The following is a 27,242-nucleotide window of genomic DNA, read 5'->3' as shown; positions in this document are numbered from 1 at the left end:
TAATGTAAAGACATAAAAGGACTCAAAGCAGATCCTAAACATAACGCCAGCACAAAACTTGGGACAAAGGAGAGAGGGAGGAGTCCATAAGCTCCTGGAGCATAACATACAATAAAACAAACATACAGATTCACTACCCTTTTCCCTCAATCGAAATTCAGCAATAGAACAAGATGAGATAATCATTTACTGCCCCATCCTAATTCAAAGCTTTCAAAAACACTCTAAAAAGGCTGACCAAGACGACAACTAAGTATTAAGAACAAGGTACCAAGACGACAACATTCTAAAGGCTTTCAAAATGATACTACGAAATGGTTTTGAGGAAGCCTCAAACAGAATCTGCTCAGAAATTTTTCATTTTTTTTTAATTTGCTTATTCAAACGAACAAAGATCAACCTTCAATATTGAAAACAAGTTTCATGGATTCATCATGTCCCATAGAAAGATTTCTATACCCACAAAAGCAGGTTTCAATGCCAAGCAACCAAACCCACGGAAATCTGAGTTGAAGAAACAGTTTGCAAAAAGGGAAAAGAAAAACAGATTTTGCTCATGGAACTTTTACCCAAGGATGTGTTACTAAATACGAGAAAACGTGAAGTGATGTCTACACAGAAAGAGTATCAATGATCCATGTTAAACACAAAACCCAAATGCAAGGAAATAAAGCTAAGATCTGTACCAATAACGTAGGAAAAAGCAAATACCCAAGGACACAGAAGAAATCAAAACTGTGAAGCCAAAATCAACATCAACATCGGATGAAAAACTGAGCATTGTAAGTACGGAAAGGTGGAGAGGAAGAGTTACCTTGAATCCTTAACACCAAATATATGAAAATTGTGCTATGAAGGTGAATCGAAAGGACCGATTTTGATGGAATTTACGCCAAGAATCTGGAAATTTTCTGGTCTCCTTTTTTTTTTGCCGTTCTTCTGTTTCCGTCACTCTTTCCAAGACTCCAAGCTTTCTTTTTTTCCCTTGGTCCTTCTCGCTTGATTTCCTTTCTACAATCTCCAAGCTCCCCAGGTTACCCCAGTTCCCTCTCGTTCTCTTTCGCGTCACCCTTGCCTCCCAGTCTCTCTTCCCGTCTACTCTAATCCTCAACCCGTAGGTTTCTTGCCCAGAACCTCAGCCTCTCCTTTCAGCCCAGCCGTCCTCCTTCCCTCTCTAGTCTCCCTTCGGAGTTTTTTTCCTTTCCCCAGTTTTTCTCTGCTTAGCCGTTCTTACTCTCCCCCCAAAAACCTTCCGTTTGGTTCAGATTTTTTCTCCCTTTTTCTCCTTAGACTCTCTTTCTCTTTGCCCGTTAATGCTCCCCCTGCCTTGCGGCTGTAGCTTTCTTTTGCTATTTATATGGCACCTCCCTCACCCTAAACCTTCAGTCCTTCTTCTGCAATTTGCAGCCAAGGAGCTCCCCAAAGTCCATTTGCAAGCTGCGGCAAAAACGCAGCCTTCATGCTACGCGTTTCTTCTTTTTCTTTTTTTTTTTTTTTTTTTTTTTTTTTTTTTAACTTAAACTTAATAAATACCAGAAATGATAAAAATATAAATTAATAACATTTTGCCAAAACCATGTAATAATAATAAGAATTGAAAAACAAATTAAAAAAAACAAACTAAAATAAATAATAAAAACAACAAAAATGTCCATTTTTTCCCAATTTCTTCATTTTCCTTTTTTATCTTCTTCTTTTCAAAATAACTTAATAAAAATAACTAAAGTGCAAAAAAGGTTGCATTTAAAGAAATAAATATATTTTTGTTGAACAAATTTCCTTTTCCCTTTTTTTTCATTTTCATTTTCATTTTCTTTTCAAGAAAGCATTGAATAAAAACAAAATGACTTAAAACATATTTTTTTGGACATGCTTTTCTCCGTTTTCTCTTTTTTTTCTTTTTCAAACAAATTCTATGATAAAACTAAAATAAAATAAAACTGGAAACTAAAAAAACTAAAAATGAAACACGACCATTCACTAAATATAGCTTCACAATACACAAAAAATTTGCGTGTCTACAATGCATAAAAAAAAGATAATTAGACCTGTAAGATGGTTGAGCTTACATGGGTCCAAAAACCAAAATCTGCAAAGTTCTCAACAATTGAATTACGCTCAATGACATGTTTTCCTAGCATATGGATTTTCTCCTCCACCATTTTATGGTGTTGGCTGCAATATAGAAAACTCAGCTAAGTTATTTAACAGTTATATAATTTTTTGAATTGAAAAGGAATTTACTTACTCAACATATGGCTTGATGATTGGTCGCCGTTTAAATAGCACATATTGATGTGCTTTTCTCAAAAATTTCATTGCTGAAAATTTGTTGGAGTTCCTTTTTCTAATGAACGACTATGAACTGGAAAATACATCCAAGCCCTTCACTGAGGTGTTTGCCCCACATCATCATTTCTACTTGTCCGATTAAACTTCGTTTCAACATAATTCAGCTAGGTATTAAGGAACAGAAATTCAAACCATTCCTCGGCCTAAATTTACCCTTCAGCAATAGCAGCCTTTCACTGTCGACTTCTATTTCGAACGTAGAATTCAAGTTCCTAAATACCTTGACAAGCAAGTTTTTAATTCAGGTTATAATATTGAGATGAAGTTAATTAATTAAAAATGTCTAAAAATTTTTTCAAAATAAACTTCACTTATAATATTTCATGGTATCTTTCTTATAGGATATATCCACCGATTAATGAACAGGCCCTTCCCTATTTTTGCTTTGCTAACTGTAGTGGGGCAAATCCGCGCATGACATGTGTTAGGTCGGTAGACCACACGCGGCAGGTCGGCCGTGGGTACCTCGAGGCTGGCATGGGCCAGCTCGGCCTAAGAAAGCCAGCTCGGCGTGTCGGAGGTCTCCTATGATGGGCTTGATGGGCCGCCGTCTCCGAACATTTAGGGGCCGCCGCGGGAAACCCTAGGAAGACTCCGAACCCTAAGGGAACTTTGACTCCCATAAGGAAACTATAACTCGAACGGTCCTATATATACTCCACTATCAAGACTACACAAGGTACGCTCACGAGTATTCTCTACTATTACTATATCCTTCTACGGCCAAACTAACTTGACCGTCGGAGTTATCCCAGGGACATCAGTCCCGCCTCCGTTCTCTCTTCTCAGGTCACCTAGCACGATCCCAGCTCAGCTTTTCCCAACCAGGTCGGCCGCATCAGCTCGGACACGGTTTTCGGCAGTCGCATCAATTGGCGCCGTCTGTGGGAAACACGTTACACTTCATTGCGAGTCATGCCGAAGACTAGGTCGCAGAGGAACGCTGGCGGGTCCAAGGGGACCGAGCGTGGTGGCTCCCAAAACCCCTCTCGGGGTCCAACACCCGGAGAAGGAGGGGCAGGGCCCTCACGAATCCCGCCTGAACAACTGGTTCAGACAGTGGCCCAAAACTTGCCCACCTTCGAGGCAATCATGAACTACCTCAAAGAGCAGTCGGGAGGTCATCAGGACAAGGAGCCCAAGGTTCAGGGAGCAGATCCGTCAGAATCCCGAACTGGGAGTCCCACCAAAACTGGGGCCAAGCGAGCACACCGGGAAGTCACGCGTGAGCAAGTCGAGGTCATGGAACCTTCTCACAAGAACTCCCGGACTGAACACCCGGAGCCCGTCCGGAGGCTCCCCAGGGAAAACCTCTCCCCCCGAAGAGAGAGACAGCAGGTGCGGGACGAACTGGACCTACTTCTGGACCCAGAAGCGGACAGGTACATTGCTTCCCCCTTTGTGCTCGATATCGAGGAGTTTCAACTGCCCGCGAAATTCAAAATCCCGAACATGAAGCCTTACGACGCAACTACGGATCCGGAAGACCACCTGTTTGTGTTCATGACGCAGATGCGTTTACAAACAGCCGCGGATGCGGTCAGGTGCAAGACCTTCCCAATGTTCCTAGAAGGAAGGGCTCGGCAGTGGTTCCAGGGGCTTCCCCCTAGATCGATCAGTTCTTTCACTCAGCTCGCACGGCAGTTCTCAGCACAGTTCGTTTCTTCACGAGCTTATTCTAAAAGCACCGCGCACCTCATGACTATCCAACAGAAGGCCGAGGAGTCCTTGCGCGAGTACATGGTGCGCTTCAATAATGAGTCCCTTCAGGTTCAAGATCGCGACGACAAGGTGGTCATGGCCGCCTTCATCAACGGGCTGCGCAAGCAAAAGCTGTACACCGAACTGGTGGAGAGACCTCCCAAGACAGTTCGGGAGATGTTAGATCGAGCCCATGAGAAGGCCAACGCGGAGGAAGCCAATCGCCTTAAGAGTGCACAAGAAAAATTAAGGGATGACAAGCGCAGGAAGGGCGCCGACCAAGTGAGGGCACGGCCTGACCCGGGAAGGAGGGGTGCTTATGACCGCCTCCCCAGGAGTAGCCCGATGGGAGGGGACAAGTCCTGGACTGGCCTCACGGCACCCAGAGCTCGAGTGCTCGCAGTAATGGAGCAGGAGGGGCTATCCCGACCTCCTCGACCTTTGGTTGGGGACAAAAGCAGACGGGATCAAGGTCTGTATTGCGCTTATCATCGGGACGTGGGGCACGATACGGAGGACTGTCGTCACCTCAAGAAAGACATTGAAAAGCTCATCAAACGAGGTCATCTGGGGCAGTTTGTACGAGAGGAACGAGCTGACCAGCAACGGGGAAGGCCCAGGTCGGAACGTCCGAGCTACCTGCGGGACCGGCCTCAGGGGCCCCGGGGCCGAACTCCCGAGCAGGAAATACAGAACCTGGCGGGGGTGATTAACACCATCGCCGGAGGACCTGCGGGTGGAGATAGCCATGCAGCTCGGCGGCATAACCGTCCCCCTCCCACGGGGGAGAGCTCGGCCAAGCGTTTGAAGATGTATGAGGAAATAATCTATGGACCTGAAGACGCAGTCCCCTTGGCCTCTAATAACCATGAAGCCATTGTGATAGAAGTCATCACCTGTAACTTCAAGGTGAGGAAAGTGTATATAGACAACGGGAGTGCCATAGACGTGCTTTATTATAAGACCTTCAAGGAGCTGCAGCTGGAGGATAGACAGCTTGTACCGGTTCGAACTCCGTTGATCGGCTTTGCTGGTCCTCCTGTGAGGCCGGAAGGGATGATCACTCTCCAGGTCACGGTGGGAGTGGCCCCAAGGTGCCGGACGATCCCGGTAAACTTCGCGGTGGTTAAGGAGCCGTCATCCTACAACGTAATCCTGGGACGTCCCACGTTGAATGCCCTCCGGGCTGTTTGTTCTACCTTGCACCTCAGCATGAAATTTCCTACTTCTGCGGGGGTGGCTGAGGTGCTGGGAGATCCAGAAGTGGCAAGGGCGTGTTATATTGCCACCCTCAAGGGTAAAGAAAAACTGGTAGCTCAGACAATTTGTTTGGAATCCTGGGAACCCCTGGAGAAGGGAGAAAGATTGGAGACAGACGAGGGATTGGCCGAGCTGCCCGTCCAGCCCGACCGACCTGAGCGCACAGTAAAGGTCGGCGCCGGCCTGGGTGAGCTGATCAGAAGCTCTTTGGAATCTCTCTTGGAAGGAGTACGCTGAGATTTTTGCTTGGAGTGCTGATGACATGCCAGGAATCCCCACCGAGCTGGCAGTTCACAGGCTACATGTGGATCCCAACGTCCGGCCAGTAAAGCAGAAGAAGAGGAACTTCGCTTCTGAGCGAAAGGAGGTCGTCAAGAGCGAGGTAGGAAAGTTGCTGGAGGCTAAGATCATTAAGGAAGTCTACTTTCCGACCTGGCTGGCCAATCCGGTGCTGGTCAAGAAAGAAGAGAAAGCTTGGCGGATGTGTGTGGATTTCACTGATTTGAATAAGGCTTGCCCAAAGGACTGTTACCCACTCCCACGAATTGATCAGCTCGTGGACTCAACAGCGGGCTATGAGATCTTCTGTTTCTTGGACGCCTTTAAGGGGTACCATCAGATAGCCCTAGACGAGGAGGATCAAGAGAAGACCTCATTCATCACCGAGGACGGAACATATTGTTATGTTACCATGCCGTTTGGGCTAAAGAACGCAGGTGCGACCTATCAGAGGTTGGTGAACAAGCTGTTTAGAAATCAGATCGGTCGGAACCTGGAAGTCTACGTGGATGATATGTTGGTAAAAAGTCGGACCCAGGAGCAGTTCATCTCCGACCTGAGGGAAATTTTCGAGGTCCTTCGGAGTTCACGAATGCGGCTGAATCCCAAAAAATGTACTTTTGGGGTCAGGTCGGAAAAGTTCCTGGGCTACATGATTTCTAAGGAAGGGGTGAGAGCTAACCCAGATAAGATCAAGGCTATCATGGACATGGCTCCACCCCGGAATATTAAGGATGTGCAACGCCTAACGGGGAGGATGGCAGCCTTGAACAGGTTCCTGTCCAAGTCGGCAGTTCGGGGTTCGCCTTTCTTCAAGGCCCTGAAAGGAGGTCGGCAGTTTGAGTGGAATCTGGAATGCCAGAGGGCGTTCGATGAGCTGAAAACCCACCTCGCTCGGTTGCCAGCCCTAACATCTCCCGAATTGGGAGAGACCCTGTTCATGTACTTGGCTGCGGGTGAGGGAGCTGTTAGCGCGGTGCTGGTGCGGGAGGAGAACAAGGTACAGAAGCCCGTATATTATGTTAGCCGCGCCCTGCAGGGGGCCGAGGCTAGGTACTCGGCGGTGGAGCGATATGTTTTGGCATTAGTACACGCAGCTCGGAAACTCAGGACGTACTTTCAAGCTCACCCCGTAGTAGTCATGACGGACCAGCCCCTGAAGCAGATCCTTTCCAAACCCGAGTCCTCGGGTCGAATGGTGAAATGGGCTGTGGAATTGTCCGAATACGACCTGGGATATCAGCCCAGGACGGCCATCAAAGCCCAAGCCCTGGCGGACTTCATAGCGGATGGTGTTTCTTTTGGATTGCCCGAAGCGGAGGTCGGTCAGGTCAGGGACGTACAGGCCAGGAAAGATGGAGAAGATGCCAAAAAGGCACATAACGGACAAGCAGCGAAGCCCTCACAGACCCCAAAGACTACCAAGGCCACTCAGGCCCGAGAAGCAGTAGAGGTCTTACAGGCCAGAGACGCTGCTGAGGTCGTCCAGGCCATACAGGTAGCGGAGGATGGACCGTCCGAAGAAGCAGCTGAGGCCCAGCAGGCCGAAGAAGCTGCCAAGGACAGGCAGGCCGGAGAAGCGGCTGAGGTCGAACGAACCCAAGGAACTGTCCAGGTCGGAAAGACCAAGGAGGCAGCTAAGGTCGGGCGGGCCGAAGATGCCGTTGAGGCCATGCATCCAGAAAAAGCGGTCAAGGCAGACCTGTCTGGGAAGGCTGCTCGGGCTGGAAAGGACACAGAAGCTGCAGATCCCACCTGGACATTGTACGTGGATGGCGCATCAAGTAAAGAAGGATGTGGTGCAGGGCTCTTCTTAATTAGCCCCACTGGGGAGGAGTTACCCTACGCCCTGAGGTTTGATTTTAGAGCCTCTAACAACGAGTCAGAGTACGAGGCTCTGATTGCGGGGATGGAGATGGCCCGAAGGTTGGGGGCCAGATCGATAAAAGTCTACAGTGATTCACAGCTGATAGTGAACCAAGTAGGGGGGAGCTATGAGGTCAAAGAAGGCTCACTAAGAAAGTACGTGGCTAAAACATGTGAACTGAAGGGTCAGTTCGAGCAGTTCACGCTCGAGCAGATTCCGCGGAGCCAGAACAAGCGAGCCGACGCCCTGTCTAAATTAGCCTCCACCTCGACTGGCTTCTCAGGTCGGGAAATACTGGTAGAGGTCGTCAGAAGTCGGGCCTATGAACAGGTAAGCGCTGCAGTCATTCAGGTAGTGAGCTCCTGGATGGATCCTATCATTCAGTATCTGGTTCGTGGGGAGCTTCCACCAAGCAGGACGGAGGCTCGCAAAATCCTCATCAAGTCACAGAAGTACGCACTCACACATGGAATTTTGTACAGGAAATCTTACTTGCAGCCCTGGTTGAGGTGCATAACGCCTGAGGAGGGCAACTACGTCTTACGCGAGCTGCATGAAGGCATCTGCGGCAACCACGTCGGCCCGAGAGTATTAGCCAAAAAGGGAATGTTGGCTGGATACTATTGGCCAACCATCTTTAGGGATTCAGCTGAGCTGGTATCCAGGTGTAGGTCTTGCCAGCTGCACGCCCCCGTACATCACACCCCCACTCAGGAAATGATTCCTCTCAGCAGCCCGTGGCCATTCTTCCAATGGGGTATTGACCTGTTAGGACCGTTTCCCCGAGCCCTCGGGGGCTGTGAGCACTTGGTAATAGCCATTGATTACTTCACCAAGTGGGTAGAGGCCGAACCCCTCAACACGATCAGCAGCAGATCGATCCAGAAGTTCCTTTGGAAGAGCATAGTCTGCCGATTTGGCATACCGAAGGTTCTTGTCTCGGACAATGGCAGACAGTTCGCTGACCAATCTCTTCAAGAGTGGTGCACGGAGCTCGGCATCCAGCAGCACTTCTCCTCAGTAGGGCATCCCCAGGCCAATGGGCAGGTCGAAAATGTCAACAGAACCATCCTGCATGGCCTAAGGACGAGGTTAGAGTCCGCCCGAACTAGTTGGCTAGAGGAGCTACCTACCATACTATGGGCTTACCGGACAACACCTCGAACAGCCACCCAGGAGACTCCATTCGTCTTGACGTATGGGGTCGAGGCGGTAATACCCGCAGAGGTCGGAATACCCTCAGGTAGGGTGCAACACTTTGTGGCTCAAGATAATGAGGAGGAGATGCGGCTTAACTTGGACCTGATCGAACACCGAAGGGAAGAGGCGGCTATACGGATGGCTAAGTACAAGGGCCAGGTCGCACGCTACTACAATGCTAGGGTAAGACACCTTTCTTTCAAGCCAGGAGACTTGGTGTTACGCAAGAACTCCGTCAGCCGAGCTGTGGGCGTGGGAAAACTAGACCCAAATTGGGAAGGTCCCTACGTGGTGAAGGAGGTCGGCCGGGCAGGTTATTCCAAGCTGGCTCGCCTGGATGGAAGCGAAGTCCCGCGTACCTGGCACAACTCAAACCTGAGACTTTTTCTTTAGTACCCTGCCCGAGCTGAGGTGACCAGCTGGACAGGTCTGCTCTTTGCTTATCTAGCTCACTTTACTAGTCCACTTTATTAGTTAGCCCGGCCTGGACGGGCGTTCCGCAACCTAGAAGTTTTTCCTGAAGCTGAGGTAGTCGGCTGGACAGACTTATTCTTCATTAGTTCAGTACTAAGAATTATGAATGTACTCGAAAACATGGAATAAAAGAAAATTTTTACAAGTGTTGGGTAAGAAAAGAGGCTGTTCATTCCATTTCAAAAGGACATACATAAGGGGGGCCATACAAAAGCGAGCTGGCCGAGCTCGGATCTAAGCCTAGCCTAATAGACCTGCCTAAGGCACTACGTTCCTAGTTCTCCCCTTGCTGTTCTTGCTCTTGCTCAGGGGAGGTCGCGGGCAGGGCAGGATTGGCGACCAAGGCAGCCAAGTCGCGCCCATTGGAGTAGCCCGTGACGAGTCTGTCAATCTGATCGGCAGCCTGGGGATTATAATCAGGCCACCTGCTCAGGTCAAAACCTGGCAAATTCAAAGACAGAACATCCGCCATGGCCTTGGTGTAGCCGAGCTGCAGGACGGGGCCATTCAAGATGGCCAGATCATCCATAAAGGCCTCGGACTTCTTAAAATCTTGAACGCCTAGCTGGCGCCCTTCCGTCCTGGCCGCTTCCACCAGCTCGACTGATTTCTTCTGCTCACTCTCTAGCTGGGAAGTCAGCTCGGCGGACTTTTTCTTCTCAAGCTCGCAGGCGGCCTGGGAGTCGGCGAGCTGCTTTTTCGTTGCCTCCAGCTCTGCCTCGGTCGCTTCGAGCTGACTGGATAGCTTGTTCTTGGCAGCATCAGCCTGGGAGAGATTCTCTCCCATGTTTTCGTATCGCTGAGCCAGCTCGGCACCGGCGACGTTGAGCTGCAGGTCCAACTATGAGAAGTCTATGGATTGAGGATACTAGTAAAAGTACCAAGTGAAGAAGTTACCTGGGCTGCGCTCAGGTAGTAGTGCGACAGCAACTCGGAGTTGGATGCGAGCTGGATAAAGTGATGGTTGCGGGGGAGCACCGAACCTTTGACGAGCTCTCGAGCAGCCTCTGGAAACTGAGCTCGGTCATTCATCGACAACCCCCACTTCGGGCAGAAATGGAGTGGGTGGGGATGTGGGCCCAGCTCGGTTGGGGGCTTGAGAGGAATGATGTTCCTCGTCCGCCACATCGAAGGAGGCGACTCAGATGAGGCCTGCAGCTCGGCAGTGTTGACCCCATAGTGCTCCGTGGACGCGCCAGTAGGAGATGGTTGGGGTGTAGGTGTAGCCGAGGTGGTCGCCTCGGTCCTGGCTTTCCTGGCAGTAGTCTTCCTCCTCTTCTTTTTGGGTTCCTCCAAGGGGGTAGACTGAGCTGCGGGAATAGGCTCTGGTGGGGGAGGAGCCACGTCACCAGGAGCTGAGGAGGGTACCGAGGTAGCCGCGCGCGAGCTGCCTGTCCCTCCTATGTTCAGAAGCTGGGAGAACCTCTTCACTGGGAGCAAAGAAAGGGGTCAGTTCGTGCGACAAAGGAAAAGAAAGGGAAGCAAGGAAAAGAAGATCAAAGGGATTACAAGCTGTAAGCTCCTCGGGTGTGAGAGGTCGTAGGTCAGGCGCAGGGTCGTTCACCTCTGCTCGAATCAGCCCCGCCGACCGGAGCTGGGCATTGCTAAATTCCTTCACCGATAATCGAGCATCCGAGCTGACCAGGAGGTCCAGTTCGGCCGCAGGAAGAGGTGAAGGAATGGGGTCGGACACCTGGGTCTCCTCCCTCCAGGTCAGGGGAGGGAAACCCGTGTTCTTCACATAGAAGAACTGAGCTTTCCAGCCCTTAATGGAAGAGGGGGTGTGCGTGAACAGCTCGCGGGTTGGGAGTTCTCCCCCGCTCCTGCGAGCAAAATAGAACCAGCCATGAACTGGCCCGCTCACTTTCATCTGAAAGAACGACCTGAAAAGGTCTAGAGAGTAGGGAACTTCGAGGACTCGGCACATAATAAAAAAGCCGAGGATCGATCTGATGGCGTTTGGAACGAGCTGGGTTATACGAATTCCCCAGAAGGTTAGAATTTGGTAAAGGAATTGGGGAATGGGAAGACGGAGACCAGCTATGAGCTGATCCCTGTAGATAGCCACAAACTCAGAAGGAGGTCGGCAAGCGTACTCCCCTGGTCGGGCAGCCCTGGCCTCGAACTGGAGGGGGATATCATACCTCCCCACCAGCTCGTCGACACTTCCCTGGTCTAGGATAGGGGGGATAAGCTCGACTTCCCCGAAGTCGATATCCGGCCCCCTGGAAGGTCCCGCCCTGGTCCGAGCTGGAGTTACCTCTAGGGGAATCCCTAGGTCGGCAGCTCCAGCGTCAGGCCAGACAGGTTGGGTGGGTTGGTCCATCTCTAAAGCAGGAGAATGAATGGGGGAAGGTAGGTACTCTAACGAGCTGGAAGAAGAAGAGCTAGAGGAGGAAGAGATTATTTCTATAGGTGCAGGTCGGACTACTCTACGCCTAGGTGTCGAGCTGGTGATGTCTGAGTGCGTGGAGGAGGAAGACATAAAAGGGAAAAGAAGACTTACTAGTGGATGAAGAGCTGATATGTGCTTAAGGGAAAGCGCTACTCTGGAACTCTCTAGACAGGGAGCGAGCTGGTAAAATTTGTGAAGGAGGAGAAATGAGAAAGGAAGCATGAAAGTGACGTCTGGTAGGGCCTATTTATAGGCCACCAGGGCGGGAAGATGAAGAGTCCCGAATTGAAATCTCAAAATTTATTGCTGAGAAACCGTCACCTTGGAAAACGTTTGAGCTGACAACTACCGTCATGGGCGGACGTGACCCCTGACGTGACGGTTATGACAGCATGCGTGGCGGTTATCCGTACAAGGTGCACGGTCGTGGGATCGTGGGTCCCATCCCTGGCAGACCTGACGCCTCGAGATTTGGTCTAAATTCACGCGACCCCTCGGTGACTCTAGACTCAAGGGGGGCTAGTGTAGTGGGGCAAATCCGCGCATGACATGTGTCAGGTCGGTAGACCACACGCGGCAGGTCGGCAGTAGGTACCTCGAGGCTGGCATAGGCCAGCTCGGCCTAAGAAAGCCAGCTCGGCATGTCGAAGGTCTCCTATGATGGGCTTAATGGGCCGCCGTCTCCGAACATTTAGGGGCCGCCGCGGGAAACCCTAGGAAGACTCCGAACCCTAAGGGAACTTTGACTCCCATAAGGAAACTACAACTCGAACGGTCCTATATATACTCCGCTATCAAGACTACGCAAGGTACGCTCACAAGTATTCTCTACTATTACTATATCCTTCTACGGCCAAACTAACTTGACCGTCGGAGTTATCCCAGGGACATCAGTCCCACCTCCGTTCTTTCTTCTCAGGTCACCTAGCACGATCCCAGCTCGATTGTTCCAATCAGGTCGGCCCCATCAGCTCGGACACGGTTTTTGGCAGTCGCATCATTCGGTGATGTCGTTATGTTGTTCATAGGCTTGGTGGTAGCCTCTTTTGCTCATTTAATGTGAATCTGAACTAAAAATTCAATTAAAAAAGCCATAAGCAGATAGCGTTTTCCCAAATGTGTAATCTGAGAAACTAAAAATCACATCTTTGGTCTGTTGGTGGGATTCCTGTCCGATATGGTTATTAAATTTGGCTGCATGAGGTTGCTGAAGTTTCTGGAATGGCTCGATTTTTTTTTTTTTTGGGCTTTGCTTGTCGTTTGATAGTACTTCCTGTCTGTGTTTGCTGCGATTTAAAACAGCAATGGACGGCATAACATTCATGCAAACTTTTACACCAGAAAACTCATGAAGTCGCAGAATTTTCATCTCCATTTTCACACGTTCTTTCTTTTCTGAAATTCTGGTGTTTAAGTCTACCAATTTCATGTTGAAAGCTAGGAAGAATGTTTGATGTGCTTGTTTGCATGATTTTAGAATGCTTTTGCGTTTAAATTTACGCTTAAAATCTGCTGCAACAAGTTCGATGCTTCTCGGTTTGAGGCAGCAGTACAGGCAGATAATCTTTTTTCTTCTTTTGGGGTGGCTGAAGTTCTTTGTTTGACTTAATGTTTTCTTTTAGGTCTGTTTGCGGTGTGATGTTAGCCTGTGTGTATGTTCGATGCAATTTAAAGTAGCGATGTGTGCAACAATACCGGACTGCAACATGGCCAATCCATGTGTTGTAGCCATAGGTTCTTTAGCACTTTTTTTGAAGTTTCGGTTGCCTCAACAGCAATACAAACTCACGTTCAATTGATTTGGATTATAGCACTTGTTCATTATGTGTAGGATCTCTCTCTCCCTGCTCTTATTTTGGGCTAGGAGTTGATAGGGATGAATGTATGATTTTGTTTGCAAAAGTTCTCTCATATCCAGAAAAACCCAAAATTTTGAAAGCAAGTTCAAGGCCTTTGAGTTTTCCAGTTCTTCTCTCGTGGGTTATGCTTCAGAATCCATCAACTCAAGTTGTGGGAGAGTGGAACTTCTTCTTTAGTTACTTTGGTCATACGCGTTTGTTTTCTTTCTTTCATTACTGGTGTTCATTTCTGTCTTGCACATTCTCGTTTTCCTGGCCATTATATTGAGGGGTTGGGATAGTTAGTTTCATTGTTAGAATGCCATGATTATAGCTTGTTTCCTTTGTTGTTGCGCAAATAACTCAAATGTTTGAGAGTCGCGTAAACCTACAGGAAGAATTGTAGCTTGAAGTTGCAGAAACCAGAATGCATGCAAAGATTTTCCAAAATTGCAAATCAGCCCCTTAAGTTTCATCTAATGCCACTTTAGCCCAAATAATTGAATAATTTAATCAATTATATCCCTTTAAACATATTATTTTCTCATTAATATGTCTTAACATGATTCTTGGATGGTTTTTAATAAACTTTAGGATGTATTTGAAGTTTTGGTTTTTGTTTTCCTTAGATTAATGGTTTTAATTTGGTTTAATATGGATTTTTTATGTTTTGTGGCTTAAACGTAGCAAAGTGGCACTTTCATGTAATTGGTGGTGGCTTTTAGTTTAATTCTGATAGGTTTTATATTACGTCTTTGATTTTAATTTATTTCATTTTTTAGTACCTCATCTTAGAATTTTTCTTATTTTTCCGATCGGATTCTCGGGTACCTCTAATTTCTTGAACATACATGATTTATTAAGTGATTCCATTCCATGTTTAATTTTCATTTTTGTGTTAATTCTTCGTTTCATGTAATTGATTGTTAATTAAAATGATGCCTTGACCTTTTTATTATTTTGGAGGGTAAATAAGTAACTCGTTCCATTAGAACCCAACTCAAGGGAGGTACACTCTATCCTTTATTTTTGACTTTATTTGACCCTACGTGCGTATATGTGTCTTATGTGTGCAATTGCATGACTTTAAGTGTTTATTTCATTTTCACTTTATTTATTTCTTTAGTTGCTTAGTTTTGCTTTAATTTTAGTTCAATTTTATCATCTGGGAGGCACTCGAATGCCAAAATTGTAATAGTTAGGGATTTAATTGTTTTATTCCTTCTTATTTCCCCTTTTAGATTGTAGTAGGCTTCCCCCGAATGTAATAGTTAGGGCTTTATTTGATTTACTTTCCTTATGTGTGTTTTGCATGTCTATGTGCTATGTGTTACCGTTTTCTTAGGACGTGCATCTAGATATCATGCCTATGTGTTATGTGTCTTATGTGATTTATGTGCTTGTTTCCTTTATTATGCTTTATCTGATTTTCTTAAACTGTAATAAATGCATGTTATCACACTAGTCCAATGCTAGCTGTGACTCCTTTCCCGTCACCACACTAGTCCAACGCTAGTTGTGGTTCTTTGTTCCGATTTCCCACTAGTCCAATGCTAGTGAGGATCCATAGACATGGGCTAGTCCAATGCTAGACCCTTAGGGACCTCCCTCGTTAGATTATGTTTGTATGATTACATTACACTTCATGCATATTTTTTCATTTTTTAGGATCTTTATCATTTTCACATAATATTTCCTCTAATAAAATATCCCTTACCCCTATGTATATATAACATTTAGATTGGCATCTCATTTAGGAAATTAGGGGGTAGATTAGTGCATTTTGCCTGATTAGACTAGAGATTACCCCTTGGATATGGGATATGGACGAGTTTTGCTTTTCTAGCCTTAGCACGCTCGTATTCCCTCTATTAAAAGGGAAAATTGAGTCACGAACATTAGCCCCCGTACCCGACGTGATGCATTCCTCTAAGACATGTATATTTCTATAATTATTTTATCCTTTTCCTTTTCTTAGAGTCTCATATTTTTGCATTATTCGTGACTTCTCCAAAGGGTCATTATTGGACATCACAAATTAATGTGATTGGCACCATTCGAGCTTTGAAGAGATATTTTAACCCCCCGATACCCTCTTAGGTCTAGGGTTTGCATTCATATAGTACATCCAAAAATGTGATAAATTTTTAGGATAAATTAAGAAAGTCTTTGACTAAATCGCGCAACTAGCCTTGGCTAGGTTGAAAGGATGCCTTGGATTCTTATCCTTGCCTTCTCTTTCTTCAAATGTGACTCCCGAATCTTTTTCTCTGACTTTGTAGACTTGGAGTCGTTTAAAATGGGTTTTTTTTTTACTTTTTTCTTTCAAAACTCATTTTTAGGGTGACTTGGTACACCTTAACTCTATAACAAGTGGCGACTCCATTTTTCGTTCAAAAAACCCTTTTTAAACTATATTTTGGGTCAAATCGTCGCATTTTCAAGTCCCATTTAGACTCATATTTTTCTTCATTTTCTTTGTAAATCAAAATTCATTTTTCAAAAAAAAAATTCACTTTTTTAAACCATTCATTTATTTCTAAAAAATGGGGCGCGACAAAAATGATGTTTCTCTGTGTGTAACATTTATTCTCATCAATAAAAGACTACAAATTTAAAATAAAAAAAATCGTGGAATGGTTTAAGGATCTGCTACAAAAAAAATATAATATTCAAATTCATATAATCAATTTTAAATGTTTTTGTAGTAGAATGGCCTTATACTTGGTTACACAAAAAATTGTAAGAAAATGTTTTGCAATTGACTAGGATCTTCTTAGTAGGGAAATATTTTGAGAATAGGCTATGCAAACTATTGTAGCCAAATATTTTTTAATTACCTACAATTTTTTGTCTGTAGCATAATGATTTGAGAAAAGGGTACAGAAGAAATCATATTCAAATATTGAAAGATCAACTACAATTTTTTTTGTAGGCGAATGGTTTGAGATTTGCCTACGTAGCAAATCATAGTAAATAGTTCTACAATTGGCTACGATTTGTTTTTTCATAACGGAACACTTTAATAGTCGACTATGCAAAAAAACGTAGTTGAATGTTAAACAATAGGCTGTGATTATTTGTGTAGCGAAATGTTATCATAACTGGCTACAAAAAAATTGTAGCAATATTGAAGTAATTGGCTACGAAAAATTTGTAGTTAAAAATAAGATTTTTGTTGGATAATCTGTGGATTTAAAGACAAAATATAAGGTTTTTTTTGCTACGAAAATGCATTATTTACTATAAAAATAAATATCTTTGCCGACATACAATTTTGTCACAAAAGATGATCTTTTGGGCTACAAAAATAGGAATCATAGGAAATAGTTGAATTTTTTACTACGATTTTGGAAAATCGTTGCCTAATACCTTTTGCGACGTGGATTTCATGACGATTTTGGCCAGGATAATTTTTTGTAGTTAATTATTAAAGATGACGATTTTTGACTCTTTGGCTACAATGTTTTCATAGCCTAAGACCAAATTTGTTGTAGTGCCTAACTTAGAGGTAGATTGAATTTGGAATTGTAATTTTCAGAAAGTTGTCCTCATAAGATATTTTTTGTACTAGATAAAAACTTAAGGGGAGGAATTTGCTTTTATTGTATTACAGAATGCTAGAGTAATCTAGAACTTTGTTGAAGGCAAGTATAAAGATGATTGATGGAGTTGTGATGTATTTTCCTTATACTCTATAAGAAAATTGGATTTGCCAACTGTTGCTCCTTTAAGTTTCGCTCTACTAAATGCTGGTCTAATTTTAGACTCTTCTCTATTTTCATACTCTAAAGAAAAAAAAAAAAGAATGTAACTTTTTTGTTCAATAAGGATTTCCTCATACAAAACCTATTCTAACTTTTGCTTGAAATCTATTCCTCATTAAAAAACCAAAAAAAGCCCATTCTCACTCTATCTAGGAAACATCTAAATTTTAACAAGAAAAACCTAAATTACAAGTTTACCCTTCCATACGTCTCTATCTTGTATATACGTGGTTATCTGCCGTATACATCTTTTTTACAAACAACGTTTCTCTATTCCATCATCTACCAACTCTCTACTGTATCATGTATCTTTTTTCTTTTTTTTTTTTCAAATCTTTGTACCATCGTTCCTTTGTTCTATAACCCATCAACTCTCTACTTGATCGTGTGTGTGTATATGCTATGTGTTTGCTAAATAGCTATACACTATTTTTAAGGTCCAAATTACATACTTGTGCAAACATTGAATTTTTAAAATTTACAAGATTCTTTTAATCCAAAGCACTTAATATTCAACTTTTGTAATATTATGTTATTAAAAAGTCAATTTTTTTTTATTAATGAGTCATGTATCTCTAAATCAAATATCTGTGGAATATATTTTTACTTGGCAGTCTAGCTGCAAATCAAACTCAAGAGAAACTAGCATTTATTTGAGGATGTAGATTCAAACAAATTAAAAGATGAAATATATGCTTTTAAATGGACGTTTTTGACAATTAATAAGGGAAATTTTAATAATACAGGGAGCTAGCTTGCTAATGCTTCCTTTTGATTTAACATAGTAATGCCTGTTGAATTTATGAAATTATGATTCTTTTAATTTATTGTGAAATGAAACGTTTACGAAATGGATTATGCATACTTTTCATCAATCAAAATAAATGTATTAAGGAGGCCAACGAAAGAAGATGAATCTTTTTCATGAATCAGCTAATGCACTACTTTACTGCATCAGTTTCTCATTCTCTCTTAGTTTTTATGTTCTTTCAATCTCTCTTGTGCCACCATGTCTATATGTTTTCTCAATAAAAAATACGACCAAAGGAAGTACTCTTAGACACATGCACACTTTCTTGTTCAGTTGCATTAGTGATCTACCTACGACATCTATTATATTTTAACTATAAGACTGGCCCAAGCCAATTGCATGAAAAAAAGAAAATCCTTCTATTCGTCATCTAAAATAACCAAATTATAATTAAATTTGTACAAGCTATTCAACTTTGGGGTTAAAATATTAATAACTCATTTAGAAGATAGTTTTTAATATGAAATTTGACAGAAGAATGGTAAAAATGCAATTCTATATTAATGTTAATTATTATAAGCAGGTGAATCATGTAAAAAATATCATAGTAGTGGTTAAAAATTTATATTAAAACTACAAAGCGGCAAATTAAGCTCAAGTTTAATGTTTGTTGAATCTAGTCAGGGCTCAATTTAAACAAATTAATCCTTCAAAATTTTTATGGGGTTAGTGTATGTCTTTAAAAAAAGTGAACTTAAGAGGAGAATTAAAAAGTAAAACTTTCTAGGGGCTGAATACATTTACAATGAAGATTTGGGGGTCAAAGTAGAGTTTCTGAAACTGCTTTCTTCTTTTTTATTTTTTGCTTGAAACAGAGTAAATCGCACACGATACCCACCACTGTTTTGATTTTTGCTTGGAATCGTAAACGATCACTCCCTCTCCCTGCCTCTAGTGCCTACTCTCTCTCTTTCTCTCTACCAAGCATAGTTATTAAATCAGGCCCAGGAAGGAACCCAATGAAGGAGGTGGGTCAACGGGTCACTGGTTCAACCAGTGAGTAAGTGGTTGAACCGGTAGGTCACTAAATATATTTAAATATTATGTTTGCATAATTTTTGATATAAAGATATATGATATAAATTGTAATGAATAATACCATAGCAAATGTTCATTTAATTTAATTCACTATAGAATAATTAATTCATATAAGAATCAATAAAATATAAATTTATTTAGTAATTCACTAAACTTTAAGTGTAAAATTTTATCTATATTTAGTATAATTATCTAGCTTATTTACGAATTTTAAGTGCAACAAATTATTAAAAACAATATTTTTCTTTAAAATAAATTATGTAATATGTTATTTTTGAAATCCATTTTATAACTTATAGAGTTTGGGGCACCATAAGTTTTTATTAAAATATTCCAAATAAATTTGTTTTAGAGAAATAAAAAAAATAAAGATAGAATTGATAAAACATTCATAAATTACAAGAAAATTACTTTACTAAAATCTAATAAGTGGCTTGGTGGTAATGATGTTCTAGTGATATGCTTTAGTCCAAGTTCGAATCCAACCAAAAGCAATCTAAAATTGTTTCCCCAAAACCTGGTTTGTGGACAAAATCGAAAAAATTGGCCGGGTTCCCGGTTTAATCCGGTTGAACCGCCAGGTCATTGATCAGTTAACGGTTTTTATGTAAAATGGTCTAAATGAAAACCCAGCCCGGTCCAATGACCGGTTCATCGAATTGACCGGTCCGACCGCCGGGCCGGGTTTAATAACTATGCTACCAAGTATGAGAAAATCAATTCCCTTAAATTAGTATGAGAAAATCAATTCCAAGTATGAGAAAATTAGTTCGATTTCTCAAATTGCTTCCAAGAACCAAATACAACATTTACATGAACAGATTTTGTTTAATAATAGCTACTATTGTTAAATTTTATTAGTAATATTAGTGGGTGAACTAAAGAAGTGGAAAATTATATTGCACCCAAAATTTATTTCAAAAAATGACATTTATAGTTTACTAATAATTAAGAAAAAACTGGAGTTAAATTCTTAGTACTTTTTATTTGTATTGTACTTATAAAAGTCCTTTACGTTGAAACCAACTTTCAGGGGTGCAACTTGCTCTCCTCTACATGAAGTTTTGATTTAGGGCAAAACTGAAACTACCCAACTTTCAGGGAAGCAAACTGTAATGAACCCAAAAAAAGAAAGAAAGAACAGAAAAAAAGCAACATTGTAACCAAGAACTCAAAAAATCTTCTGCACGAAGACAAAAACATTAAAAAACAACTGCCAAATCACAAACTGGAAATCCTGCAGGGTCCAGGAAAGAGCAATTTCCGTATGCTGGCCACAAATTACACCTTGAAAGCAAGATATTATAAATATCCCCTAGTCTAGTATAGTCCTTTTACTATAGTTAAAAGTACCCAAAACCATAGTTGTTGTTGTGGAGCAGGAAAGGCTGTTCTATGGACGTCATTCATCACTTCATTTTTCTTAACTGCTCCGAGATATATATATATATATATATATATATATATATATATATTGCAGACAAAACTTAGGCTAGAAATATGTTCTGGTTGACAATGATGCATAATATGTTTGCGTTATGTGGGTTCCACATTAATCCAAAAATAGATAACATCATGTAGGGGAAAGCAAGTAGTGGCCTCGGCTGCATAGCCATATTGCTCTCAAGATGTGGATCAACTAAGTTAATACCGTGTTTTTGTTCTATTGAATATATCATAGCTTTTATTTTGAAATATTTTAAAATATTTTTCGTTAAGAAAGTCGAAATTCTTTTTAGTCTATTTTTTTCATGATTGTCTCTTCCTTAAATCAAGCACATATTACATTCAAATTCAAATTCAAATTTTGAATGTCAAAGAATAAAGTTAGAAAAAGAAGTGTAAACATTGCAATCAAACCAATATTTTTAAAGAGTTGAATTTCCAAAACGCAATAAAAAAATTGGGGCAGAGGGAGTATAAATTTATAATTGTCTAGGAAGTGTGCTTACAACTTAGTGTTGCATGTAATGAATTCGAATATCATTAGAACCTCCGTATCATTCTTGAGTACACCAATTTCATATTTCAAGTGGATCCTCCTTTGGTGTTTCATTTTTAAATGCTTAAATTCAAAGTAGTTAATATTGGAGTGTGCAAAACGAATGGCACTGTTTGTAGTTCAAATTTGACCTCTGAGAAAGAGCTAAGTGAACGAATTTTGTGTGTTAAAGTTGAAAGTATATGAATGAGTAAGCAATTGATCAATAGACGAAGCACCCAAAAAAAACAAAAATTCTTGAAGGGATGAATGGTTAATGCGATGATTCTTGGCTCTATCGGTCTGACTTGCTAACTTTCACGTAAACAAAAGAAAACAAGAAACTTTTATTGGTTAATTAATTAAAACCAATTAATTTAATAGGAATTAATTTTATTTACACTATCATAAGTTTGAATGCATGATATACATATGCGAAATTTGAATTTACTCAATTAATAGATAGTGCATATTTTATTGTGAAATAGTAAATGAAAAATAGTGCAAATGTGATGTTTTCATTTAATCCTTTTGCAAAAACTCATGAAAAATACATATATATATATATATATATATATGTATATGAGAAAATTAGTTTAATCAATCCGGTCCTCAGGTTTATATTGACTCTCTTTGACTTTTTGCACTTCAGATGCATAATCGCATCAGGCGGCAAGGATAAAGCCATTGAAAAAAATGAAAATTTTTAAGCCAAATGCTAATCATGTTATTAATTATAGTTACTTTTGCTGCTAGTCATATTTTTCCCTTTTACATTTTCGTTAGAAATTGTGTAGCAAAAGAAATGTAGATTACTATGTATTTCACAAGATCATGAAAAACTAATCCATTGTTCATCAAAGAACGAACTTTGGGTATTATCGACTTCACCTTTCCCCCCTCCCAATCTGCATTTTTCTTCCACTTCCAGGTAGATAGTGAGGAGTCTGTGGACTATTCCCATGGCTTAGAATATGCATGTCTTCAACAAATTTAGGGAGAGCATTTCAATCCAATTAAATGAATGTATCTTATGCATCCTCTTCGGGTATATTTTTGAGACCCAAAAAAAAAAAATCCATGAGAAAAGTAACCAAATCCACCTGCTAGATATGATTAGAGGTCTATGAAAAATAAAAAAATAAATAATAGAAAAGATTTTTGACATCATCAAATTAGAAAAAATGCTTAGTGCAAGGATGGAACTAAGGCAAGTTCAAGATATTTATATTTTTTTACTTAAAATTTTAGAAATTTTCAAAGGTTTTTATGTATTTTATATTATTTGTCCGCCAAAAATTTTTTTAAAAAAATTTGTGTTGATTCGGAAGTTTATATGTACATGTATTTCGCCCCCTCAAATTAAAATTATTACTACAAATATTTGTGATATTTTGAATTTCAGTGAGAAGAGTGTCTAGACATTTTAGAGCAAACAATAATTGCCAAACATATATCAGTATAAATTTTCGAAATACAACATTTTATTAGTAAGTGGAGTTAATCCCTTGGCGGTATTTTGCATCCCCCGAGATCTTGTACTTTTGAGTTCTTGTACCTTAACACTTTAGCAGCTACGTTTCTTCTCAATGCCATCTTGGCCATGTCGGTACATGGATACTAGTTTTTGAATAAAAAAAAAGATCAATTAGACAATGATCCTGTATGTTAATATAGGTGTCAATTCCATTTCAATTTGATTAACTTACCAAAACCCACAATTAATAAATGAGTGTAGATGTACACTTAATTTTAATTAGGTATAAATAGATGATCTAATGAAATTATTTAATTAGTGGGTGAGTTTGGATCATCCATCAGATAAACTTAAAACTAATTACATATATAAAGCCAATTACTAGTGGGTATTAAATTGTTCAATTTTGATGATCACCCACCAACCTAGTGGCTATATTCTAAATTTTGCAAGACATTTTTAAAAATTGTTCTCTTCTTTTTGCTTTTATTTTTACATGTCCTTCTTCCTCCCTCCCTTCCAAAACTTTAGCAAAACTTTCAATTATTGTGCCAATTGATTTCTTGTATAAATAGAAAAACCATCTAGAAAATCCGGTGCAATTTTATTTGTTCATTTTCTCTTTTTATTTGGGTAAACAATTTTATTTACTAACTAATGTATTCAGTATAGGCTCAACTATTACCGTCAAGTGCTACCAATTCACTTACTGAAGATAATTCTAAAATAATGAGAACATTAATCTAAACAAAGGAAAATGCAATTTATTTGAGCTACATTTCTTATTCCTCCCTAACACATCATCTAAGTGATAGTGCATTGTGATGAGAAATAGTGTGACCAATTGACATGTTTTGTTGTCTTTGCTACTTTAGTACACCTTACGCTACAAAAAATTCATTCTCAATTCATAGTTAAGATAACATTACATTTTGCAACAACACTTACTACATTGACTCTTTGTGCTATGAAAACAAAAATGCACAAAATAGATGACAAAACACATAACTAAAACTATTTGCATAATAGAAGAAGATTAGAACAAAATAGCCTATTTAGTAGAGTGGTTGGAGCAGTTAGAGAAAGAATGTCCTGTACTTGCTTCTCCCTCAAAAGCATTGCTTTCAGATGAGAGAAATCAACCATTATTTCAACAGAATCTCTCATACTTATAACACATATATTCTTCCTCAACCTCTCCATCTTTGCCATCCAAAAATGAAGGACTCAAATTCAAAGCCTTGGATGCCTTTCACAGCAAACTGTTGCACAGTTGAAGACCATACCGTTTTTGGAAATTTTAGCCGGTGTCGTCCATCTACGTCCGAATTCTCTAAGAACATTGCTCCAATGCCATCATTTCGTCGATTGTCCTTCTCTGATCTTAGTCGTTCTTCTTCCGCTCGAATCAATGAGGATCTTGCACAATCATTCGGCCCTGACTTGTTCGACTTTCAGCTTAGCGAATTGCGGGCTATAACACAGAATTTCTCGAGCAATTTCTTGCTTGGAGAGGGTGGTTTTGGGACCGTACATAAGGGCTATGTTGATGATAACTTTCGGCCAGGTTTGAAGGCTCAAGCTGTTGCTGTTAAGCTTCTTGATATTGAAGGGCTGCAAGGACACCGTGAATGGCTTGTAAGGCGGTTCTTTCTTTCTTTCTTTTTTTTAACAATAATAAAGTTTTTGTTTTGATTAAAATGCTCTCATGACTGCATGATTGGAATTTGGATGTTAATTTTTCTTATTCATGTTAGAAAACATTATTAGCATACTAACAAGAACTTTTCAGTTTTGCTTAGGATAGTAGGCTCTGGGGATGCAGAAAAATATCATTTTCACAAGAAGAATATAGTCAATTTAACATTTGAAACCTGAGGCACCAAAGATTAAGACATTTGACTTTTGAGCAAACTATTGGCCATAAACAAATACTGGATATACTGGATATGACAGGATAAAACTATTTAATTCTCAGAAGGGTCCCTTTCAACACATGTAAATGTCATAGGAATATTATGCAGAACAAGACTTAATGACAATCAAGATAGTAAGACTTCAACCTTTTGCTGGAAGGTCTGATAGTATTTGAAGTAATGAGAAGTTTCTTATTGTCGCTTACAAAAAAAAAAAAGAAAAGACGGAGAGAGCTTTTGATAGTTTCCCTCCCAAAAACAGACATAAAAGATCAGCAGAAAGTCAGGTTAGTGTCCAATGATATGGGTCACTATTTTCTATTGGTCCTTGCAAAATGTTTCAAATTTTCAGTATACCAGTAGGCCCAAACCAATTAGCCCAATTATAAAGCCCGCTCATATAAGACAAGCCGTCATGGGATAGATCGCGAAGCTTTCCAGGGGCCCAACCCATTCACCACTCCCCGCAAGAAATATTCACTTCAGTCCAAATCTAGTTTATTTTTTAGGATTAACAGTGTTTGTTCTTATAGGTTGTTTGCATAATCTGTTGCGCTTTTTTTTTCCCGGTTTTTCTTGATGTTTAACTACTCCAAAATCAGAATATTTGCAGCTAATTATAGTTTAAACAGATTTTTGGGCTTTTAATTATACTTGCTATAACAAATTTTTTCTTGAAGGCCGAAGTGATTTTCCTTGGTCAACTGAGGCACCGAAATTTGGTCAAATTGATTGGCTACTGCTGTGAAGATGAAGAAAGGTTGCTTGTATATGAATTCATGGCTCGGGGTAGCTTAGAAAACCATTTATTCAAGAGTAAGTTACTTAGTACTATTCAGTTTAATACAAGTTTCCCAGTAGTGCTTTTCTTTATAATTTTGAATTAGTTACGTACAAAGGTTTACAAATGTCAATTCCTCCTGAAAACACAAGTTTTTTAAGCAGAAATAAAAATATTTGCATAGTATAATTTTTCTTTTCATTTGTTTTTCGGGTGTTTTCAATGACTTGATTGGAATTTTTTGTTTATGCAAAATTTCAAGCTTCCACATGGTAATTGTTGAAGAAAAAAATTTTGAAACTGTATACAGGTTTTGAAGAAAAACTCATAAATTATTTATGACGTGCTGAATACTAGCAACAAAAAAAAAAAAAAAAGAGGGTAAGATGAGCTAAATAATATTTGTGCCAGGAACAATTGTACATGAGAGATAATATTGTACTCATCGGTTGTAGCACAAGATGCTTTTATATAGGTGAGACATAGTGAGATAAAAACTAAAATTTATTGCTAGTTTCTCGCGTAGAATTGGTATATTATGAAGCTTATTACAATTTAATATGCAGGGTTATCAGTTTCATTGCCATGGGGCACAAGGTTGAAGATTGCTATAGGTGCTGCAAAAGGGCTTGCCTTCTTACATGGCGCAGAGAAGCCTGTTATATATCGTGACTTCAAAACCTCAAATATCTTGCTGGATTCTGTAAGCATATGGAAGTTGATCATTTATCTCTTTTTTCTTTTTTTTTTTCTTTGATCTAATTTTTCGCTTTTTGGGGCTAATTACTTGACGTAGAAAGTGCAAATAATTTAATACATCAACAAACAAATTAGTAAGAATTTTTTTTTTTTATTTCGCCAGGATTTCAATGCTAAATTGTCAGATTTTGGGCTTGCCAAAATGGGGCCTGAAGGATCAAACACCCATGTTACCACTAGAGTGATGGGCACATATGGCTATGCTGCTCCAGAGTATGTAAGCACAGGTAATTTGCTAGAAACAAAATTTGTTGGCACTAAATACTTGCAATAATTAAAAATGATGGATGCCAACAAAATTGATGCAGATATTTTCTAACAAGATCCATGAAATTTCAAAATTTACAAAGACATCATAATACAATCGACTTATCTTACTATTGTAAATAAAGCAGAGTGTCAAACTTTGGTTTCAAATGTGGTTTTTGTTTTCTCAAATTAACTATCATACAAGGCTAAATGTTGAGATTTGATTGCAGTTTAGATTAAAAAAAATCTTGATTAAAAACACAATCAATGCCTAATTGCTAACAATTTGAATTAATGTGCTTCAGGTCACCTAACAACCAAAAGTGACATATATAGCTTTGGAGTGGTACTGTTAGAACTACTAACGGGAAGAAGGGCAATGGATAAAACGAGGCCAAAAACCGAGCAAAGTCTTGTAGATTGGGCAAAACCCTACTTGACCAGCAGCCGGAGGTTGCGCTGTGTTATCGACCCTAGACTTTCCGGGCAATACTCGGTCAAGGGAGCAAAGGAGATGGCTCATTTGGCACTACAATGTGTGAGTATGAACCCTAGGGATAGGCCAAAAATGCCTGTTATTATTGAAACTCTTGAAAGCCTTCAAAACTTGAGGGACATGGCTGTGACTTGTGGACAGTGGCCAGCATCACCAAAATCTCACAAAATTGCAGTTTGTAATGCTAGAGGAAAAGGAGAAAAGGGACATGGGATTTTCCTTACACGATCTGCCATTCTTGCCAGTGCTTGCCCTAAAACAAAATAATTTAATAAAAAAAAAACTAAAGTGTGAGAGTGTAGAAAGTTAGCTGTTTAGATGCTGAATCTATGTTTACCTAAAGCACGTATTGCTAGCTATTAAGACTAGCTTGTAAATATGCGACAACTTGCATGCTTGTATCAAATGTATCTTTCAATTGCCTTCAATGTCTATTTATAAACTCTCAACATCAATATCTCTCCATAAAAAAAAAAATAAATCAATATCTCCCCGTTCACATGTGAGAAAAGTAATTAGGGCCTGGATCAGCCTATGACACCAACTTTTAAACCAACACAACAATTTTTTTCTTTTTTCGTTTAAAGTGCCTGGATCAGCC

The 27,242-nt window shown here is 40.7% G+C and overlaps 2 protein-coding genes across 2 annotated transcripts; both read left to right on the top strand.

The window, feature by feature from the left end:
- The first annotated feature begins 3,267 nt into the window (after nucleotides 1–3,267).
- Nucleotides 3,268–5,550, top strand: LOC113780356. The gene has a single exon (XM_027326164.1). It carries the CDS (start codon nucleotides 3,268–3,270, stop codon nucleotides 5,548–5,550), a length of 2,283 nt encoding a protein of 760 aa, XP_027181965.1.
- An 18,108-nt stretch (nucleotides 5,551–23,658) lies between these two features.
- LOC113780355 (probable serine/threonine-protein kinase PBL15) lies at nucleotides 23,659–26,908 on the top strand. Its single transcript, XM_027326163.1, has 5 exons — nucleotides 23,659–24,078; nucleotides 25,037–25,172; nucleotides 25,704–25,840; nucleotides 26,000–26,123; nucleotides 26,451–26,908. The coding sequence occupies exons 1-5, from the start codon at nucleotides 23,659–23,661 to the stop codon at nucleotides 26,906–26,908; spliced, it is 1,275 nt and encodes a 424-aa protein (XP_027181964.1).
- The last annotated feature ends 334 nt before the right edge of the window (nucleotides 26,909–27,242 follow it).

The sequence above is a fragment of the Coffea eugenioides genome, chromosome 8 (genome assembly GCF_003713205.1).
Source record: "Coffea eugenioides isolate CCC68of chromosome 8, Ceug_1.0, whole genome shotgun sequence".
Lineage (NCBI taxonomy): Eukaryota > Viridiplantae > Streptophyta > Magnoliopsida > Gentianales > Rubiaceae > Coffea > Coffea eugenioides.
This window is presented reverse-complemented; position numbering and strand designations above follow the sequence as displayed.